The sequence below is a fragment of the Pygocentrus nattereri genome, chromosome 3, assembly GCF_015220715.1.
Source record: "Pygocentrus nattereri isolate fPygNat1 chromosome 3, fPygNat1.pri, whole genome shotgun sequence".
Classification (NCBI taxonomy): domain Eukaryota; kingdom Metazoa; phylum Chordata; class Actinopteri; order Characiformes; family Serrasalmidae; genus Pygocentrus; species Pygocentrus nattereri.
In genome coordinates, this window is record NC_051213.1 from 26,680,753 (window position 1) to 26,702,853 (window position 22,101).

Below are 22,101 nucleotides of genomic sequence, written 5' to 3' on the forward strand. Positions count from 1 at the left end.
GCAGAATGAAAGATTTCTTCAGATTAGAAGAGACCTAGAAAGCATGAAAATGAATCCAATACCTGCAGCTTTACCAGATAATGCACATTTTAACTTTCCACTGCTAGTCGCTTACAGAAAGAAACAGAACCTGATGGACCCATTTGTGCATTTTTCAGTTTTACATAATCAATAGTGACAACTTTACCCACAACAACTCAATTCTCTAATAACGTGGCAGGTTGTTAAAGCACATGTAAATCTGCAAACGTAATGTACCCACCCTTATGAACGGTGACGGTATCCCACTCATTCACAGTGGGGAAGTCAAAAATCTGAAAACATTTCAGAAGACATTTTAGGGGACTTACACGATCATTACATTTTAGCTGACAATTAATTGAGTCCTTGTAATGAAAAACCGTATATGTGGCATTTTTTGTAAAAATCATAAGCATGGTAGGGCATCAAACAATGCCATGTATTTAAAATAAAAGGGTCACAAACAAATGGAGCACAATTTGGCTTTTTAAAGTAAAAATGTTGTACCAAGCACAATAACTGATCATCCATGAAAGATGGAATGGTTAACATGTTTTTTTTGTTGGAGGGACTCAATTGTCATAATAATTGTGATTAGCAGTTTAATTGTCTGTCCTTGTTCATTATTTGTAACTATTGAAATACAAGCCAAAAATGGCCCAATTGGCAGATTTGCCACCTTACTTCTTAGCTGTATTTTCTTACTAGCTAACGTGTTTGTACTGCCCAATCAATACTGTGCAACAAATAGTTACACCGAATTACGTGTAGAATTAAGCAAAGCTACATGTTCTTAGTGAATGTGTAAATATTAGCAAAATCCACTCTTCCTTTCTTGCAGTGCAAGAAACACACACTTAAAAGCTTTAGAATTGACTACATAGCAAATAAAGACGATACTCAGCACAGCCCTCCGAACATGTGACAGCACCAAGCTAGTTTTTTTTTTGTTTTCATAAGCCTCATAATGTCTCAGTGCATTTACTCTTATTCATTTGCCTTAACCCAACATAGCCATTTCATTCTGCTTGCAGCATAACATGACTAAAATCTAACACCTATGGGAAAATGACTGCAGTCAGCTTAAATAAAAGTAATCACCTGAAATAACTGATTAGGTAATAATTGTGTCAGGCCTAACATTTTAGCTAAAAATCATTCAATGATTTAAAGGGACTAAAAGGAAAATATAAAGTGACCCACAATTAAATTTAGGTTGTTAATCTCAGGGCAAAAAGTAAAAATTAAAAAATGTGTTTACCATAAAGGGTTAGTTTATTTGTGAGGACATTATATATAAAACATACAGACACAGAGACAGAAAAAAGGATGGGTTCAAAAAAGTTTGTTTAAAAAATATAAGATGCAGAGGGTTTGTATTTGAAATAATTGTATTACCTCTTTCAAAAACAAAAAGGTGATGAAGATGGCAACATGTAGAATATACAGTTTACAGACAGGTTTTTTTTTTGTTGTTTTTAAAGGAAAGAAATGCACAGGAATGTTTCATGCCAACCATTGTCTTGTCTCAGAAAAAAATCCTTAGCCAAGTTCAATATCAAAAAGTCTTTTCTCAAGACATCAAAGACATTCAAGGCAGTGGCTGGCATGCGTTTTCCAACTACCATGATGAACTGTTCATATTCAAGATCTCTTCACTTCCACATGGACTGACTTGAATTCTTGACACACTCAGAAACGTCCAATTTCTTTCCACTATTGCACATTTTTGCCAGGTTCTATAAAAACGAGACAGAAACACAGAGTTACTGTAAGTGTAGAGGTTGAACTTTTGATAAAGTCAATGAATTTCGAAAGCAATTTTAGACCAAGAAAATACAACCGAATATCTGAAAGTGATCACAGGGAACAAGAAGTGACAAAGTGAAAAGAATACTCACACTAGCAGCTCTTGCAATACTGTTAGGAGACTCTAAAGCAGCCAACTCGTTTAGAATTCTCTTTAGGTCACTGTTGCATGTTTCTGTTGACGAGAAGATGAAAGCATTAGCGTTAATACATTAAGCATAGTATGTTATATCTTTATCAGTTCTTTCTACATCTGAAGGTTTTCACATGTGTCTGCTTAAGAATATTCTTTAAAAAAAAAAAAAAATATATATATATATATATATATATATATATATATATATATATATATATATATATATATATATCACCACAGCAGTCACACCTTGCTCAGGAGGTTTCTGAGGCTGCAGCCGTAAATATGGATGGTCAAGGAGGTCTGCAATGGAGATCCTTTCCTTTGGATTACGGATCAGACAACGCTAAGTAAAAGAAAGAGATTTGTTTTTATATGAAACTGATGTGCTTAATGTGAAGAAACTGACTTTACAACTCACATAAAAATATAGTTCAACACAATACAGACCTTGAGGACATCAAGAAGATCCTTTTCAGGAATGTCAGGAAAGTCAATCTCATGGGATGGATCAATAATGGCATGTAGCTTGGTGATCTGGTTGGTGATGTGTTGAAAAGGGGTTTTCCCGTAGGTCATGCAATACAGGATACAACCAAGTGACCATACGTCACCCTTTGGACTGATCTGTGGACGGCGACAATAAAGGAGTTTGAGAAAGGCATTATAGCCTAAAGAACATCATTTATCTAACATGCCATTTTCTACTACATAAGTCAAAAGTTAAGAACCACCCAAATATCTGTAAGATGCCCAACGATAGATTGATTGTTATATTTCCAGACTGTGTTTTGGCATACCCGTTGGTCTAATACAATCTTACCTTTGACTTTGGCTTTCCACTTTTAGAAGTAGTGTCTTTTATGGCTTCTGGGGGCATGTAGTTTAGAGTTCCCACCTGAAGCACAGCATTAGCCTTTTGACTGCATGCACTTCAAGAAATGATCACTGCATGCATTGTGAGAAAGCAGATCACTGTACTAATCAAACATTTTTGACTAACCTGTGAGTCTTTAACGACACTTGTCATATCTGGTTGAATGTGGTTGGCTATGCCAAAATCAATTAGCTTCAGAGAGGCATTCACAATCACAAAGTTAGCTGGCTTCAAGTCACTGTGGACAATACCTGGAAACAAATAAAAAAAATGTTTGTTGAACACGCACATCAACGCAAGTTTGCAATCTTTTTCTCTAATACTGTGGAGCTGGCCATGCAAAACCACCATGTTTGTGGATGGTCTGCACTGCCTCCAACATATTCCTCCAGTAGAACTTCCTATCCAGCGAGTTGACAGTTTTGCGGCTGCGTAACCAGGTGTTGAGGTCCAGGCTGCCACACTCCATCAACATGTAGATGTAGCCATCAGTGATCTCACTGCAAACGGGACGAAACACACGGTTGAGTTCTATATGACATTTAGCTGGAGAATACTATGAAGTGTTTCGATAAAATCATCTCCCATTTTCATTGGCCACATAGATGGCGCAAGCAGTGGACACACTCACTAGTCATAGAGCTTGATGATTTGGTCACTGTACTGCTGGAGGTGGTTCAAGTGCTCAATCTCGTTCTTGTAGCTTTCAATTGTTTGGGCATCCGCCTCCTCCAGGTTTACATATTTCACTGCATACAGCTGTTTCTTCTGGTCCAGCACCTGATACACCTGGAATAGCAGTACGTTTTTCATAATCATCAAATTATCAAGGCAAATAAACATAAATAAAGTTACAAGCATGCATAAATACCAGTGTTATTGAACGACTGTATAATTGATTACCTTACTAGATCCACCCCTGCCTATCATCTTCAAAATGAAGAACTGTCTGCCTTTGATTGTGATGGACTCATTGGTGAAGGCACTGACAGACCCCTGAGAACACAAAACGTCATGTCAAAATGTCAAACTATCAACAGATACATAGTCCCACTTCACCTGAACTTCCTCTCTGGACTAGCCTCAACTCACCATCTTAGGGAACAAGATTAAATACTTTGAAAATAAAATCATTTAATTATATAATATCCTGGTGACAAATCAAGAGACATTACAGTTGGATCCTTGGTTACACCATGTCTGCCAACCTGAGTGCAGAACAATCACATAAGGCAAAACGAGGAGAAATATAAATATTCAAGAACACCTAGCATATAAATTTTACTAGTGTTTGAATTTTTTTTTTGCCGTCATAAATGAACCGAGACTCATATTCAAATCATTCACTATATTTGGAATTAAAAAAAAAAAAATCAAATTAAAAGGGAAGAATCACACATACATTAAGAATAACCCCTTTCAGAGCTCATTAGATTGAAATAGTGGAGGGGGGGCAGAGCTGTATGTGCATCATGCCAACTATAGTACAATCCCAGTACTAAAAAGGTTGAGACAGTGTGTGAAATACTAATAAAACAGAAAGCAGTGATTAGTAAATTCTGTTTGACCTGTGGTCAATTAAAATTGGTAAAACACAATATTTGATGTGTTACCTTACGAATGTCACAGTTTTTTGTAAATATCCACCAATCCAAATATGATGCCTGTAACACTGTGGGGGGAAAAACAAGCTGGGACAAGAGCATGTTTACCACTGTGTTTTAACAGGTTTATATTTCCTTTCAACACCATTCAGTAATAATTTGGGGACTGAAGACACAAACTGATCCAGTTTGGAAAGGAGAATCTTTTTGCCATTGTTCAGTTCTGTAAGTCTTTCACTTGTTGTCATAATGTTGAAATAAGCATGAATGTCCATGAAAAAGATGGCGTCTTCAAGGCAACAAGTAGCTCCAAAATTTGTTAATTAATGCTGCCTTCACAGATTAGCAAGCCACCATCTAATCCCACACCACGACAAACCAACATCCATTATTTCCATAAACAAGCTGAAGCTGACCCGTCAGATGACAGTACTAAATCAAATCAAATCTATTTGTATGGCGCTTTTTACAACGGATGTTGTCGCAAAGCAGCTTCACAGAATTCCAGAAAAGACAGAGTTTTAACAAGAAGTGTAAAAAAAACCCAGGTGAGCAAGCCAGGGGCAACAGTGGCAAGGAAAAACTCCCTCACAACTGGGGAAGAAACCTTGGGAGGAACCAGGCTTACTGGGGGGGGGGGGGGGGTCCTCTGGTCAAACTACCTACAAATGATTATACTACTAATATTAGTGTTTCTGGCCACTACTGACATACACTATATTTCCAAAAGTATTCAGTCACCCATCCAAATCATTGAATTCAGGTGTTCCAATGGGTCGCTCTCAGGAGCTCAGCGAATTCCAGCGTGGTACTGTGATAGGATGCCACCTGTGCAACAAGTCCAGTCGTGAAATTTCCTCACTAAATATTCCACAGTCAACTGTCAGTGGTATTATAACAAAGTGGAAGTGGATACTGAGGCACATAGTGCGCAATGGTCGCCAAATTTTTGCAGAGTCAATCGCTACAGACTTCCAAACTTCATGTGGCCTTCAGATTAGCTCAAGAACAGCGTAGAGAGCTTCATGGAGTGGCTGAGCATCCAAGCCTTACATCACCAAGCGCAATGCAAAGCATTGAATACAGTGGTGCAAAGCGACACCACTGGACTGTGGAGACGTGTTCTCTGGAGTGATGAATCACGCTTCACCATCTCGCAATCTGATGGATGAGTCTGGGTTTGGCGGTTACCAGTAGAACAGTAAATGTCTGACTGCACTGGGCCAAGTTTAAAGTTTGGTGGAGGGGAGTGTGGGATTGTTTTTCAGCAGTTGGGCTCGGCCCCTTAGGTCCAGTGAAAGGAACTCAGCACCAAGAGATTTTGGACAATTTCATGCTCCCAACTTTGTGGGAACAGTTTGGGGACAGCCCCTTCCTGTTCCAACGTGACTGCACACCAGTGCACAAAGCAAGGTCCATAAAGACATGGATGAGCGAGTTTGGTGTGGAAGAACTTGACTGGCCTGCACAGAGTCCTGACCTCAACCTGATAGAACACCTTTGGGATGAATTAGAGTGGAGACTGTGAGCCAGGCCTTCTCATCCAACATCAGTTTCTGACCTCACAAATGTGCTTCTGGAAGAATGGTCAAAAAAATCCTATAACACACTCCTAACCCTTGTGCAAAGCCTTCCCAGAAGAGTTTAAGCTGCTATAGCTGCAAAGGATGAGCTGACATCATATTAAACTCTATGGATTAAGAATGGGATCTCACTCAATTTCATATGCGAGTGAAGGCAGACAAGCAAATACTTTTGGAAATATAATGTATGACTTCTTCTGTGCACAGAACAGTTAACTTGCATTTGTGAATGCAGGAAGGTATATTTAAAGAAATTAATGTAGTTGATGAAACAACATATTACATAACTCATCTTTGAACTGTTTGTTCAAATGCAGGTAAAAGTAGATTTATAAATCACTGCTTTCTGTTTATATCAGCATTTTATCTACTGTCCCAACTTTTTGGAATTGGGTTTGTGATAATGCATTACAGGCATAAAACTCCATCATATATACCTATGATTTTTTTATCACATTTTTCCCTCTCTAGTATAGCTGTCTCTGTACAGTCTTTATATTGTTGTGCTTACAATGCATGTTATACCAAAGAGATCAGTGAGAAAACAGAAAAGACCTGAAACGTTCTGAATCTGTGAACTGTGTTAAATATATTTAATCAAAAATAACAATTTAGCCGTATTTGACAGCCAGTTCTTTACCTGTGATGTCTGCTGCACGCAGGAGATCTGAGCCTGTGGAGTGCATGGTAGCTGAGAATGGCCGATTCTCTGAGCCGTAGAGGGAACAGACACAAGGGGTGGTATCTGCTTCACCACAGGTGTAGCGAAACTAGGAATAAAGAATAAGAGCTGTCAAACTAAAAATCCACTTAGACAAAATTCTAGTTTAGATATCTGTAAGGCTGTCTTGTCACCACCTGTTTGGTCTTGTGCCTTTGTAGTTGGGTGTATGAATGCTAAAGGTTGGATTTAACCTCGGTGGCAGTGCTGAAGAGGGAGTTCTCAGTGAGTGAAGCGGTCCTGGAGTGGGAATGTGACCTACAGCAGGCTTTTGTTCCTAAGGAAGTACGTCAAACATTTAACTTGACAACTAATATAAACTTTTTTAAAGTCTTTGACGTTCAATATAATTTCAGCAATTTTATACAACTAGCAGATTTTAAGAAACTAAGTATGGTTAATTAGGACACAAACATAACATTATACAAATTTCCTTAAATATAGCTGAGGAATCACTTTAAAAGAGTCACATGGCTCATACTGTAGAGAACAGAGGTTTTTTAATTGCATCACTACATTTTGATGAATCACCACCTTCGGTCTGATCAAAGTTGAACAAGAAATATAAAAAAGCCAAACTAAAATACAGCCCCTATTCCAAATTCACACCTCTGGAGATGCATATCTGTTGATTCGCGCAGGAATCTTCCAATCTGATGAACTCTCCACAAAATTAGGTTTGGGTTGAACATTATTTGTGGAAACCCTTAGTGGATTCTCTTCTTCCTTTCTTCCTGCATCACTGTGTGTACCTGCTGTATCTGTTGAACAAGAACCAGCAACTGAGGTGAGGCTCTTCCTGTTGATATTTTTATATGGGATTATACTATGTTGATTAAGTGAAGTGACTAACCTGCAATATCCTCTTTATCTTCAGTTGGGAGCAGCTGAGATTTTCCAGACTTCAAATTCTTCATTGCCATCTGGAGATGTTCCACAGGTTTGGCATTTGATGCCAAGGCCTTCTGCAGGATGCAAGTGCTTTTCTTAGTGTTACCTGCATAAACAAAAATGAAAGCAAGGACAGGTTTACCATTGTAAAATGTATTCAAGGATATGCATAACAGTTGCACGAGAACACGTACAAAATTATCCAGACATCCATTCTAATTTGTGAATTACACTCAGGTGTTTTGTACACACACACACAGCTTTTTTAATCTCCACAGAAAAGCACTGTCAATAGGATGAGAATAGAAAGGTCACTATTCTCAGTGCTGAACATTGGCTTGAAGGGTATAAATGCCCCCACCACTGGGCTGTGAAGCAGCAGAACTGTTCTCTCTACAGTGATGGAGCTGCATCCGATACCTCTGGGATGCCTTGCAGTGGCATTTATCAAGAACAACCATCCAGCATCAGTAGCTGACTCATGAAATGTTAAAAAAAAAAGCAGTTATCTAAGCTTTTGATACAGTGTATATGACACGGTGTCTGTACCAAGACACACTACATCAGAAAGGAAATCACCGTCTAGTATATACAAACCTTGTGAGTGCTCAAACTGAGCATGGGCGATATGCACAAACGCAAAAGCTTTGCTATTGGTTCTGGCAATGATGAAATTATCCTCAGCATCATCCGGATCTTCAATGCTACCCAAGAGGGACAAAAAAAAAAAAAAAAACAAACAAAACAAACAATATATTATTTTAAATCTGTGCTGCACCCAAACGGCAAGACACAAGCAAATTAACTCCACTTTACCCTTTCAACTCAGCATATCTGATCAGCATTCGAGCATAGCTTTCAGTTTTGCTATGCCGTGCCAGGGGAAGTTTGGAAAACACTTTAGAATAGCAATCCAGCAGCCTGCATAGAAAAGTGGCATCTGTGCGAGGATCACCAGTCTTCTCCAGGTTTGTGAGATATGTGTAGCAAGCCTCAGGAGAGTTTGAGCTAATTATCTGGTTGATATTGCCAGTGGTGTCTAGGGGGGGAGAAATTCTATCAGTATCACCATAAGAATGCAGTGAGAAGCAATTATTTAAAATGGCAAATACAGATGTTTAACAATAAAATAATATTAGCATTGTGGTACCATCCATTCTAGTGGTATCCTTTCTCTCTGGTCTGTCCAGGAGTGTAGTGGTGGAGTCCACTTCAGCAATGTCCTCCCAGGGACGTGGCTCTGGACTCACCACAGGTGGCTACACAAAATATCTACTATTATATAACTACAAACATTTTCAGCAGATATATGGTGTAATTATAAAAAATAAATAAATTTTTTTCATCACTTTTATAATCAACTACAATTATTTTTCAGCTGTAGTCATTCAAACAATTAACAGAAAATGCTTTGCTCTCATACTTTCAGATTTAGCAAGTTGTAAGAGTCTCCATCTCCAGAACTCTTCTTTGAAGAGGAGAGCGAGAAGACTGAGCAGGTACTTGAGCGATACGTCGGCCTAAGAATAAAACAGTCAGACTTTGGCAGGATAAAATCTGATCATGAGAGAGAAACAGTAACATAGATACAAAATACTCTCACCTAGACAAACTACTGCCATGGCTGGGAGGCTCCTGTTTGTAAATAGCATTCTCATTTTCAGGAATAGACAGGGGGATCATGGGAATCCTTCCAGGCTACAAGGGGAAAGCAAAGCAGTTAGTGTAAAGGCACTCTACCAGTACCACAATACGAATGCTGTGTTTCAAGTTCTGTTTTCCTAAATAAGAAAAAAAAACTTCCATTTTCAACCTTACCATGGCAATTGTTCTTTTGTGTTGTACGCCAGACCTCCAGACAGGCAGATGGTCATCCTGTGGACTGTTCTTCTGATCAGCTCTGTGTTTCCAAAAAAGTAATATTTAAGCTAAACTTAAATATTTCTTACAGCAACGCAACTAAGCAATAAATAAACACTTTCTTCTTACCCTAGAGAGAAATTACTGGAAAGATGAAAATCGCCTGATGTATCGGACTTTCCAAAGCCACTTTCAGACCCTGAACCATTTTTTACAGGTTCGTGTGTATTTTCAAGAGCCAGCACTAACAATAAAACCCAAAACAACATGTCAATAACTACAAAAAAATATTTTAAATAAATAAATGTCCAGATTTACAATGCAATTCATATATAATGCTAATGTATGAGACAAAAAAAAAAAAAAAAAACACATTACTACACAACAAGAAATATTCCAGAAAACAACCTGCTATATTCTCTTTATCTTCTTGGGAAAGGAGCCGATGTCTTCCTAATTTAAGATTCTGCATTGCAGTTTCCAGACTTTCTAATGGTTTAGCACCCATTTCAAAAGCCTTTTGAAGAATCAAAGCGCTTTTCTTCTCATTGCCTGTTGAGAGAACAGACATGAGAGACCGAGATTTTCTGCAAATAACATTTGATGCTAATACATTACACCAATAAAGTGTATTTCTGGATTTAATTCTGTAGATACACAGATACACAAAGGCCGTTTTATTTTATCCATTTAATGCTCTGCTGTTCAAATTGTACTTGCCCTAAAATATGCTCTGCACGGACATCTTTTGCTGTTATTATTCTCCCATAAAAACTAAAAATTAATAAACCTTGTTTTGTCTTTTATGGTAGCACAACTTTCAATAAATCCCCTTATAAATTAACTTTTAATAATCAAAAAAAAATTTGAACCTGGAATTTAATTACAAAATTCCAAACTCTGATATTTATCAAGTATAAGTGTTGCAGCGTAACTGTGTCAGCTTCATAGCAACATTATTTGTCTTCTTACCTTGCAAAAGCTCAAACTGAGCATAAGCAATGTGGACAAAGGCAAAATCCTTGCAGTGGGATCTTGCTATGTCAAAACTATCCTGCGCATCATCAACATCTTGGATACTGTTGAGAGGGGAAGATCGTCATTTCAGGTAGTTCTCAATTAATATAGGTTCCTTTTTTAGTAACATATGACTGAAATGACTGAATTCTGAATAAAAAAAATGACACAGTGACTTACGCTTTCAGCTCTGCAAATCTGACCAGCATCTTTGCATAGCTTACATTCTGGCTGTATCTTCCTAGTGGCATGCTTGAAAAAACTCGGGTGTAGAAATCAATTAATTTAGAAAGAAGACTGGGATCTGTCTGAGGATTGCCTTTCTTCTCCAACTTATTCAAAAACGTATGGCATGTGTCTGGTGAATTTGAACTGATGATCTGGTTAATATTGTCTGTGTCATCTACAAGAAAAGAAATAAATCATTACGCAAAGTAACGTGAACATGTGCTCAAAAATTCTGGACATGTAAACCTTCATAATAATCACCATCGTTGTAGTATCTCTTGATCTTTTCCAGCTTCTGACACAGCATGGCAATCTGCAGCTGGCGGTCAGTGCTCTCCTCCTCATCCATACCTAAAAACACTGATAGTCACTCCACAGAACCACGAACTCGTGCCATATCAATGCAGCTGATGTGCTACTTGTTGGCGTTAGGCTGAGATATTGTTAGATGCGGGTCGACGAACAGACAAAGGACAGGATTGCTATGTACGCTTCGATCACAGGTAAGGAGCCTATGTGCTAAGGCTACCACAGCTGAGGAGCTAGCAAGCTAGCACATCTTTCCTGGAAACACACAGCACAGAGCTACGTAGTTACTACACAAATGAACTACTAATGTCATTCTACTTTGGCAGACCTAACACATTATGTAGCTGCCTCAATTTTCGTAACCTATATAAACATGCGAACAGAACCAGCACCGCTGAACAGCTGCCGTCGAAACGGAGGTTAAATCTCGAACACCGAGCTAGCATTAGCGTTAGCATAGCTGCAGCAGCAACAACAAGAAGCAAACGCCTGGATTTAAAGTATCGTGACTTCCCCAAGACGTTAGACATAACTTACCGCCGCCAGAACCGGAAGGTTTCGCTAAAATGGATGTAATTTGTAGGTTTAACAGTTTGTATTGTGCTATAATCCGTGACGGGTGGACCGGACTGAACTCTGTTGTGTCCAACGGAACTTTCAAAATTTCCACCAAACACAAACGTCGCGCTGCCATTGGTCAGTTTGGGGCCCCGCCCCGTTTCACTCTCCTCTGAACAAACGCCCTCTAGCGGCCTCAGAAGGGAAGGTTTTAATAACCCACAGTGAGGGCGCAGAAACCGTGCGAACGCGTCCCGGGAAAACGCCACAGCGTGCATATGTTGATAACGACACTAATCTATTAAAATAACGTTTTAATCACAGACGTGGACGACGTAGTTCTCCTCTTTGGCTTTCATTATAAGCGCAATTATGCTTAGCGCAGAGCCGCGCCCTGGTGTTTTACTGCCGCTTGTGTACTTCCTCTGTATGGCTAGGATGGGCTACCGGTGACCGCGGTCCTGCTTCTGGATGAGCACTGCTCAGCGCGATATGTTCTTGTTTAATATATGCCTATAATAATAATAATAATAATAATAATCTTACCTTTATTTTAAGCAAGCATAGGTAAAACACTTTGAAGAACCAGTGATGGCCGAATGTTGAATCTTTTTTCTAAACGTATTCCGTTATAATATGTAAATATATTCAGAATACGTTTAGAACACAGATGAGACAGACGGGAAAACTCTGCTGTCATTTTTACTTCATTCACACTGTTCCTTGCTGTTACTGGTTGGGTTTTCTTCGTGTAATTCTTCTGTTAATATGTTTCACTGAAAATTTGCTTATCATTTACATTCATTTCTGAAATCCACACCTGCTTCAGTCCACTGCTGCTGCCCGAGCAGGAGTCCGGTACAACACCAATGCTAGACTTATCATTCGCAAACATGTCCACTGCAGAGGACGCTACGAGTTTGATCATTCCTCATCGTTTATTAACACTGAGATTAATAACTGATCCCATTGATTTATCAGTCTGCTCAGGCTTTAGCAGAGCTCAGTAACACTGAGACTAATAACTGATCACATTGATTTATCAGTCTACTCAGGCTTTAGCAGAGCTCAGTAACACAGATTAATAACTGATCCCGTTGATTTATCTGTCTGCTCAGGCTTTAGCAGAGCTCAGTAACACTGAGATTAATAACTGATCACGTTGATTTATCAGTCTGCTCAGGCTTTAGCAGAGCTCAGTAACACTGAGACTAATAACTGATCACATTGATTTATCAGTCTACTCAGGCTTTAGCAGAGCTCAGTAACACTGAGACTAATAACTGATCACATTGATTTATCAGTCTACTCAGGCTTTAGCAGAGCTCAGTAACACAGATTAATAACTGATCACATTGATTTATCAGTCTACTCAGGCTTTAGCAGAGCTCAGTAACACTGAGATTAATAACTGATCCCATTGATTTATCAGTCTGCTCAGGCTTTAGCAGAGCTCAGTAACACAGATTAATAACTGATCCCATTGATTTATCAGTCTGCTCAGGCTTTAGCAGAGCTCAGTAACACAGATTAATAACTGATCCCATTGATTTATCAGTCTGCTCAGGCTTTAGCAGAGCTCAGTAACACTGAGACTAATAACTGATCACATTGATTTATCAGTCTACTCAGGCTTTAGCAGAGCTCAGTAACACAGATTAATAACTGATCACATTGATTTATCAGTCTACTCAGGCTTTAGCAGAGCTCAGTAACACTGAGATTAATAACTGATCACACTGATTTATCAGTCTACTCAGGCTTTAGCAGAGCTCAGTAACACAGATTAATAACTGATCCCATTGATTTATCAGTCTGCTCAGGCTTTAGCAGAGCTCAGTAACACAGATTAATAACTGATCACATTGATTTATCAGTCCACTCAGGCTTTAGCAGAGCTCAGTAACACAGATTAATAACTGATCCCATTGATTTATCAGTCTGCTCAGGCTTTAGCAGAGCTCAGTAACACAGATTAATAACTGATCCCATTGATTTATCAGTCTGCTCAGGCTTTAGCAGAGCTCAGTAACACAGATTAATAACTGATCCCATTGATTTATCAGTCTGCTCAGGCTTTAGCAGAGCTCAGTAACACAGATTAATAACTGATCCCGTTGATTTATCAGTCTGCTCAGGCTTTAGCAGAGCTCAGTAACACTGAGATTAATAACTGATCACACTGATTTATCTGTCTGCTCAGGCTTTAGCAGAGCTCAGTAACACTGAGATTAATAACTGATCCCATTGATTTATCAGTCTACTCAGGCTTTAGCAGAGCTAAGTAACACTGAGATTAATAACTGATCATCACATTGATTTATCAGTCTGCTCAGGCTTTAGCAGAGCTCAGTAACACTGAGACTAATAACTGATCACATTGATTTATCAGTCTACTCAGGCTTTAGCAGAGCTCAGTAACACTGAGATTAATAACTGATCCCGTTGATTTATCAGTCTGCTCAGGCTTTAGCAGAGCTCAGTAACACAGATTAATAACTGATCCCATTGATTTATCTGTCTGCTCAGGCTTTAGCAGAGCTCAGTAACACTGAGATTAATAACTGATCCCGTTGATTTATCAGTCTGCTCAGGCTTTAGCAGAGCTCAGTAACACTGAGATTAATAACTGATCACACTGATTTATCTGTCTGCTCAGGCTTTAGCAGAGCTCAGTAACGCTGAGATTAATAACTGATCCCGTTGATTTATCAGTCTGCTCAGGCTTTAGCAGAGCTCAGTAACACTGAGATTAATAACTGATCACACTGATTTATCTGTCTGCTCAGGCTTTAGCAGAGCTCAGTAACACTGAGATTAATAACTGATCACGTTGATTTATCAGTCTGCTCAGGCTTTAGCAGAGCTCAGTAACACTGAGATTAATAACTGATCCCATTGATTTATCAGTCTGCTCAGGCTTTAGCAGAGCTCAGTAACGCTGAGATTAATAACTGATCACACTGATTTATCAGTCTGCTCAGGCTTTAGCAGAGTTCAGTAACACTGAGATTAATAACTGATCCCATTGATTTATCAGTCTGCTCAGGCTTTAGCAGAGCTCAGTAACGCTGAGATTAATAACTGATCACACTGATTTATCAGTCTGCTCAGGCTTTAGCAGAGCTCAGTAACACAGATTAATAACTGATCACACTGATTTATCTGTCTGCTCAGGCTTTAGCAGAGCTCAGTAACGCTGAGATTAATAACTGATCCCATTGATTTATCAGTCTACTCAGGCTTTAGCAGAGCTCAGTAACACTGAGATTAATAACTGATCCCATTGATTTATCAGTCTGCTCAGGCTTTAGCAGAGCTCAGTAACGCTGAGATTAATAACTGATCCCATTGATTTATCAGTCTACTCAGGCTTTAGCAGAGCTCAGTAACACTGAGATTAATAACTGATCCCATTGATTTATCAGTCTGCTCAGGCTTTAGCAGAGCTCAGTAACGCTGAGATTAATAACTGATCACACTGATTTATCTGTCTGCTCAGGCTTTAGCAGAGCTCAGTAACGCTGAGATTAATAACTGATCCCATTGATTTATCAGTCTACTCAGGCTTTAGCAGAGCTAAGTAACACTGAGATTAATAACTGATCATCACATTGATTTATCAGTCTGCTCAGGCTTTAGCAGAGCTCAGTAACGCTGAGATTAATAACTGATCCCATTGATTTATCAGTCTACTCAGGCTTTAGCAGAGCTCAGTAACACTGAGATTAATAACTGATCACACTGATTTATCTGTCTGCTCAGGCTTTAGCAGAGCTCAGTAACGCTGAGATTAATAACTGATCCCGTTGATTTATCAGTCTGCTCAGGCTTTAGCAGAGCTCAGTAACGCTGAGATTAATAACTGATCCCGTTGATTTATCAGTCTGCTCAGGCTTTAGCAGAGCTCAGTAACGCTGAGATTAATAACTGATCCCGTTGATTTATCAGTCCGCTCAGGCTTTAGCAGAGCTCAGTAACGCTGAGATTAATAACTGATCCCATTGATTTATCAGTCCGCTCAGGCTTTAGCAGAGCTCAGTAACACTGAGATTAATAACTGATCCCATTGATTTATCAGTCTACTCAGGCTTTAGCAGAGCTCAGTAACACTGAGATTAATAACTGATCCCATTGATTTATCAGTCCGCTCAGGCTTTAGCAGAGCTCAGTAACACTGAGATTAATAACTGATCCCATTGATTTATCAGTCCGCTCAGGCTTTAGCAGAGCTCAGTAACACTGAGATTAATAACTGATCCCATTGATTTATCAGTCTACTCAGGCTTTATCAGAGCTCAGTAACGCTGAGATTAATAACTGATCCCATTGATTTATCAGTCCGCTCAGGCTTTAGCAGAGCTCAGTAACACTGAGATTAATAACTGATCCCATTGATTTATCAGTCTACTCAGGCTTTAGCAGAGCTCAGTAACACTGAGATTAATAACTGATCCCATTGATTTATCAGTCTACTCAGGCTTTAGCAGAGCTCAGTAACACTGAGATTAATAACTGATCCCATTGATTTATCAGTCTACTCAGGCTTTAGCAGAGCTCAGTATTTGCAAAGAAGCCATTGAGCTAGACTTCATATAATGAGCATATTTGCTGTATGTTTTGTGCTGATTTAAAAATTGTTAATAAACAAGCATTGATGGCATTTCAAACTCAAAACATTATGATTCTGTCGCTTATCTTACCATTCCAGTGTTAATGTTACCCATTTGGCTTAGTTTCAGGCAGTGTATATTATTTTGCTTCTTCTAATACTTAATGTCTTCCAACTTTTTCGAGCAGCTTTTCCCAATTAACTATTCGCATGCTTAAAAGGTTCTTTACATCATGAATGTTTTCTTCTGATTGAAGGGGAATGTGTTGTATATCATTCTATAAAGAATCTTTAGAAAAAGTTTCTATTTTTACAAGCTTGACATCGTGTTTGTTTATCTAACCAATCAGTCTTTCTTAAAAATACTTGAAACAACATGCAGAAGTAAAAAAAACAAAACTACAATGTAGGTACAGTGTAGGTTTTATGGCAACCAGATTAATTTTCATAAAATAATATCTTAACATTTCTAAACAATCACCTTTCTGACTGCAGCATAGATTACATAATAAATAACAAAAAAGATGCAAGGGCATGTATATGAACAGAAACAAGCACAAACAGAGTCAATCACAAAAACACGACATTTAAGAAAGGCTAAGCAAGGCATTGAAGAACCTTTGAATCACACTTGCATCTAAGGAGCAGTTCTTATTCTGTGCACACGCTAGTGTTTTGTAATATACCATGTGAGTATAAGGCAATATATACACATACAGGACGCAGAACAGTATGATAACATTTCTGGTTTATTACTCAGGACAATGACCTCGAGTAGAAAATAGACATGACTAAAACTGTTATTGAGCTTTGAAATCTATATTAAAGAGTTGCAAGTCAGCAGTAAGCAAAAAAAAAAGGAGCAAATGTACAGGAGAAAAGACCGCACAAACTGTGAAATGTGAGATAATAAGCATTGTTCATCTTATTCAATGGGCTGGCCTTGTTTGGGTGCTTCCAGTTTCCGTAGGGTTTCATCCCACTGGGTAAACTGCTTTGATAAAAGAAACATCTGGGCATGCGTTAAGGAATGATGTCTGACTTTATATCTCAGTTATTCAGTGCCACAGTTACAAATGGCTGTGATCACATGAGTAGCATGTGTGCACTGTTAGAGGGGATGATAAAGAACAAAGCTCTTTTTCAAATCTATAACACTTACTGTTAACAATCTCAACATTATCAAAGACAGTTTTGTGCAACCAAGGATACCATTTTGTTGTACTCTTCAAACAGCCTTCTCACTTCTGCAGATAACTCCTCATTTTGGTTCTGTAAAGTATAAGCAGGATAATGAAACACTTTCTACCCCATTCACAGAAATATCAGATCACATGTGATATGTCAGGCTATATGAGTGTCTATACATTTTAAATGTGCATTGAGTTCACGATTATTACTCAGCATAGCCATAAAAATGTGTTGTGGTCAGATATTTCATGTCAAGAATGTAAACAAACTTGTGTCTTACCTGCTGCTCGATGTGAATTTGAGACAGTCGTTGCACTTTGGTAGTGAGTTCTGGAACAGCTGTGTTAGATAAGTGGGGCAAAAATTAAACTTCACACAGAAACCATTAGACATTGTGTATATTTGTGAAGCTATCTTTGTTCCCACTGTTTCCATACAAATACTATTGCTAGACCTTTAATGATGAATAATGAAAACATGCAAAGTACAAGCCAAACAGTTGTAGCTCCTGGACAACATCTGATCCATCACAGTAAACACACTGGAATATTTGTTATTGAAAATCTTATTTCATTACAGTGCTGTCAAAAAGTATTTGCCTCTTACCCAATTTATTTTATTTTTGCTAATTTGTCACATAGGATAAATATAACACAAACACAAAATGCAGCTTTAAAACGATCATTCCATTTACTAAAGACAAATAGGTTTTGAATAAATCTATCACCCATATGAAAAAGTAATTGCCCCACCAAAACCTAATAACAGTTTGTGCCACACTGGGCAATAACAACTACAATCAAACAATTGAGATATCTTTCGATGAGTCTCTTATACTACTGTGGAGGAATTCTGCCCCACTCTTCTTTGCAGAATTGTTTCATCTGGTTACATTGGAGATTCTCAACCATGAACTGACAGTTTATGGTCTTGCCACAGCATCTCAATAGGATTCAAGTCAGGACTTTGACTCATCCACTCCAAAACCTCAATTTTGTGTTGTTTGATCCATTCAGAGGTGAGTGAGTCATCAATGCGCTTTTGATGAAATTTTGGTAGGCCAGCCACTCCTGGGAAGGTTCACCACTGTTACAAGTTTTCTCCATTTGTGTATAATGGCTCTTACTGTGATTTGCTGCAGTTGCAGCCTTAGCAATGGCTCTGTATCCCTTTCCAGACTAGCAAATTTCAAAGCCTGTGTTTCGCATCTGTATTTGAATTTCTTTAGAACATGGATTTATATGTTCTGCTTTTTTGAGATCTACTACCTGCTTCACTTTACAAGACAGGTTCTATTTAAGTGAGGTTTAGATTAAACAGGTCTGGCAGTAATAATGCCTGGGTGTGGCTGGTGAAATTGAACCCTATAATGAACTGAATTTGGTTTACTGGTTGATTTAGTCACAGGGCCAGGTAGGGCTTTTTCAGTATTTTTCATTCAATAAATGAAATGATCATTTAAAAACTGCATGTACTTGGGTTATCTCTGCCTATGTTAAGTAGTTTGTTGATTTTTAAACATTCAAGTGTAACAAATATGCAAAAACAGAAGAAACTGCAAATACTTTCACAGCAATGTTTTTTTATGTTTAAAGATGTGAATGTTTAAATGGCTTAAACATTATTTGGATGACATTACTCCACCTCCTCAGAAAAGCTAATGTCATTTTAACTGCATTTCTCAGTGATTTTATTCTCACTTAAGGGCCACATCTGTCACTTGTATGGACTGTGCATTCTGGTGTCGCGATTAATATTGTGATTCATTGACTCAATTATATTCTATAAATTAAGCTCCAGGCATTTTCCCCACCAAGAACATTCATTTTTCTTTACACTCAAGACTTAAATGCAATGTAGTGTGCCAGAACAGCAGTTAACAAGCCCTGCATTATTACCCCCCCCCACTCAAAACTTAAGAAAACTGTGAATAACATTGTATAATTAAAACAGTAGCTCTTGCAATTAAAAAAATATACTCTTTCAAATTGCAATTTCAATGTAATACTTTTACCTTCCTTAAAACGAGCAGTAAAAATAAACCCACATTATATTTATGTTGTGTCTGTCAATTCCCAAGTTAAGGACAATGCTAATGACACTGTGCATTCAATTAGGACAACTAGGAAGATGGTTAGGATAAATGGAATCTCCTTGCATTTCTGGTCATAAACACTACAGACGTCCTGTGGGAAATTGGCATTACCCCACCTCCCTATGGAAAAACAAACATGTCTAAATAGTACTTCATTCTCCTAATATGTGCAAAGTAAACAAACAAATTCATTTTAGATTATTTTTATACCTTTTTTGATAATCTCCCAAGTTTATACCATGTCACAACGTATGTTTAATCACCAGTTAACAGATGTATACACCAGCAGGTACGCTGCGACTACAGTTAGTAAAGCTCATCTTACCTTTAATGTGATTACTGTCCAGCAGAGGCTGCAGGTTGTTCACCTGCTCGAGCAAGGCAGCCTGGGAGCGCAGGAAGTCCTCCTCTGTAGAATTAGAAAAAAGACAGTGTGACTATGGAGCTTTAAGTCACAGCTGATAATTCTGCTTTAGAACCACCAGTCAACATAGGCACATTAAAATTACAAATATTTAAAACAATATGCAGAATTCTCCATCTGTATTGCAAAATTATAACCAATGTTTTGTCAATTACTAAGTTTGTTAAGAAATATCTATAAAAGAACAGCACACAATCAGGATGAAGACACTGAACCAGAATCATATTGCTAAAAGTACACACAGAAATAGAAATTGAACAGCAAAGACTTGCCGGAGGAACTGCAGCTGGTAACAAAAAAAAAAAACAAAAAAAAACAAAAAAAAAAACTAAAAGTGCATCATCACTATCTGGTTTTACACTAGAACTATGAACCCCAAAATATGCAGCTTTCGTGCAAGGAAAAAAAAAAAACAACCCACACAAGACCTGACTATAAACTGATAAAATGTACATGTACACACATAGACAACATTTACACCATTTACTATAACATGCACCAGACTCGCTGGGCCCTGTGTCACTATTCACTAAGCCAATGCTGAACGAAAATACCAAGACATTTAGGAGAAATCATTAACGAGTAGTGAGCTGTTTGGCGCCGGTTCTGTGATTCCAATCAAATCCTTTTATAGAAGTGAGAGACAGATCACTGACCTGCTAATATAAACTCAAGTTTCATGGCATCGGGCACAGCAATATAATCCGTGAACTGTGGATCGAGATACTTCAGCAAGTCTTCAACTGGTGAGGTAAAAAGGGGGTACAGACAGATGTTATCATGATGCAGATGAGATTCAAGAGGACAACCTATGACAAAAACTGTTTATCCTCACTTTTCTTGTGAAGAATCTTGACTCGTTCCCTCTTGTTTGCTGTGTTTGCAAGGGCAGTGTTTATCCTCACCAGAGACTCAGCACACTGAAAGAGGGCAAAATATATCTGTAATCGGGACTAATGTGTCTAGCACAGCCTACCGCTCCATCTAATCCAGGGATGTCCAATCCTGATCTACCACCCTACACAGTTTAGCTCCAACTCTATTCAAACATATCTAATCCAGGTAATTAAGGCCTTCAGAGCCCTCTGAATATTAAAACTAAGTGTGCTGGATCTGAGCTCTCCATGGTGGTAACTTTAGACCTCCAAGACCAGGATTGGGCACCACTAGTCTGTCCAGTTCAGCTGAAAAGCAGTTTGCAAATTATTTGAGGCTACCAGGTTAAATACATTAACCCCACAGTTCCTAAAGTTAATCATTATATTTATAAGCAACATATTTGTCTACTTGCCTATCGTTAGCTAACTAACTTGTTCTCTGCGGGTTAGATTACAGAAATAATGCCACACCCATAACAACGATCTTCTAAGCTCCTAGCACTGGATGGCTAGCAGAAGAATCAGGGCGTTAGCTAGCTAGGTTAGCAAGCTAAATAACTGCATAAAATACATTAAAAATAAAAACCGTCACCATTGACTGAAAAGGAACTACCCACACTTCAGAAAAAGCAAGGTGCTCACAGTGTATCTTTACTAAAGGGCCGCTGCAGCGGCTCTGTTGTGGTCTTCTGGCTGGCTATGCGGGGCTAATGTAGCTAACAGCTAGCTAAATTACATCAAGCTAACTAACACCGATAACAAATTATCCATTACACATTTTCACTTTCACTGGGTTCATCCAACATTACCTTAACTGGTCTGTTATTCTTCCCAAGTTCACCGCAAACCCGCTTTTCCAGCGCTTGAAGCCGCGCGTCCAAATCCTCGACACTGCTCCGCTCCATCTCGCCTTCTGCAGCTCTCAGACTCGGAAGTGACGTTTGCTGTATTCCTCCTTTTCTCTCGTCCGTGCGGCTCTCAGCTCTGCTGTGGAGCCCGTTAGTCTCATGGTGGCGCGGGCTCTCTGTCCCCGACTGTTTACGGAGAATTCCGCCCTTTCCCCAACATGTCCACATAGCTCAGCCGGTGAGGTGTATATGAAGCCGTTCAGGGCGGTCTGAGGTGAAATGGTTCATTGTAGAGAAACTTACGGTCTGGTTTGTTTACAGTGGTGTTTATATACCATTCAAAAGACCTGTCGACTTACATGTGCTCTGCTTTTTATATGTCATAGCTTTCATATGTAATGCTGATGGTAAAACAGCACCGAGCCGCTACAGTGGCACT

The 22,101-nt window shown here is 38.7% G+C and overlaps 2 protein-coding genes across 2 annotated transcripts; both read right to left on the reverse strand.

Annotated features, from left to right (window-relative positions):
* Positions 1 to 1,394: 1,394 nt before the first annotated feature.
* On the reverse strand, positions 1,395 to 11,725 carry ttk (ttk protein kinase). The gene is made up of 25 exons (XM_017685839.2): positions 11,594 to 11,725; positions 11,009 to 11,098; positions 10,700 to 10,922; positions 10,475 to 10,581; positions 9,911 to 10,054; positions 9,632 to 9,746; positions 9,461 to 9,542; positions 9,246 to 9,340; positions 9,066 to 9,162; positions 8,793 to 8,901; positions 8,459 to 8,681; positions 8,240 to 8,346; positions 7,605 to 7,748; positions 7,361 to 7,512; positions 6,889 to 7,028; positions 6,671 to 6,800; positions 3,747 to 3,839; positions 3,475 to 3,632; positions 3,192 to 3,343; positions 2,970 to 3,094; positions 2,790 to 2,864; positions 2,417 to 2,593; positions 2,216 to 2,312; positions 1,923 to 2,005; positions 1,395 to 1,760 (listed from the first exon to the last, which is right to left on the reverse strand). The coding sequence occupies exons 2-25, from the start codon at positions 11,094 to 11,096 to the stop codon at positions 1,677 to 1,679; spliced, it is 3,000 nt and encodes a 999-aa protein (XP_017541328.1). The 5' UTR covers positions 11,097 to 11,098; positions 11,594 to 11,725; the 3' UTR covers positions 1,395 to 1,676.
* A 4,908-nt stretch (positions 11,726 to 16,633) lies between these two features.
* Positions 16,634 to 21,905, reverse strand: dctn3 (dynactin 3 (p22)). Its single transcript, XM_017710342.2, has 7 exons — positions 21,624 to 21,905; positions 20,772 to 20,856; positions 20,593 to 20,679; positions 19,838 to 19,921; positions 17,698 to 17,756; positions 17,439 to 17,498; positions 16,634 to 17,238 (listed from the first exon to the last, which is right to left on the reverse strand). The coding sequence occupies exons 1-7, from the start codon at positions 21,888 to 21,890 to the stop codon at positions 17,152 to 17,154; spliced, it is 729 nt and encodes a 242-aa protein (XP_017565831.1). The 5' UTR covers positions 21,891 to 21,905; the 3' UTR covers positions 16,634 to 17,151.
* Between the last annotated feature and the right edge of the window lie 196 nt (positions 21,906 to 22,101).

What these genes read in the sequence shown, in the direction of transcription:
- ttk (XM_017685839.2), bottom strand. Translation starts at nt 11,096, where the DNA reads ATGGATGAGGAGGAGAGCACTGACCGCCAGCTGCAGATTGCCATGCTG. An exon ending in ACAAAAGAACAATTGCCATG is followed by an intron (nt 9,341 to 9,460) that starts GTAAGGTTGAAA and finishes TTCCCCTTGTAG; the next exon opens with CCTGGAAGGATTCCCATGAT. An exon ending in AGATAAAGAGGATATTGCAG is followed by an intron (nt 7,513 to 7,604) that starts GTTAGTCACTTC and finishes CTTGTTCAACAG; the next exon opens with ATACAGCAGGTACACACAGT.
- dctn3 (XM_017710342.2), bottom strand. Translation starts at nt 21,890, where the DNA reads ATGTGGACATGTTGGGGAAAGGGCGGAATTCTCCGTAAACAGTCGGGG. An exon ending in CAAGATTCTTCACAAGAAAA is followed by an intron (nt 20,680 to 20,771) that starts GTGAGGATAAAC and finishes TTACCTCACCAG; the next exon opens with TTGAAGACTTGCTGAAGTAT. An exon ending in TTGAAGAGTACAACAAAATG is followed by an intron (nt 17,239 to 17,438) that starts GTATCCTTGGTT and finishes ACGCATGCCCAG; the next exon opens with ATGTTTCTTTTATCAAAGCA.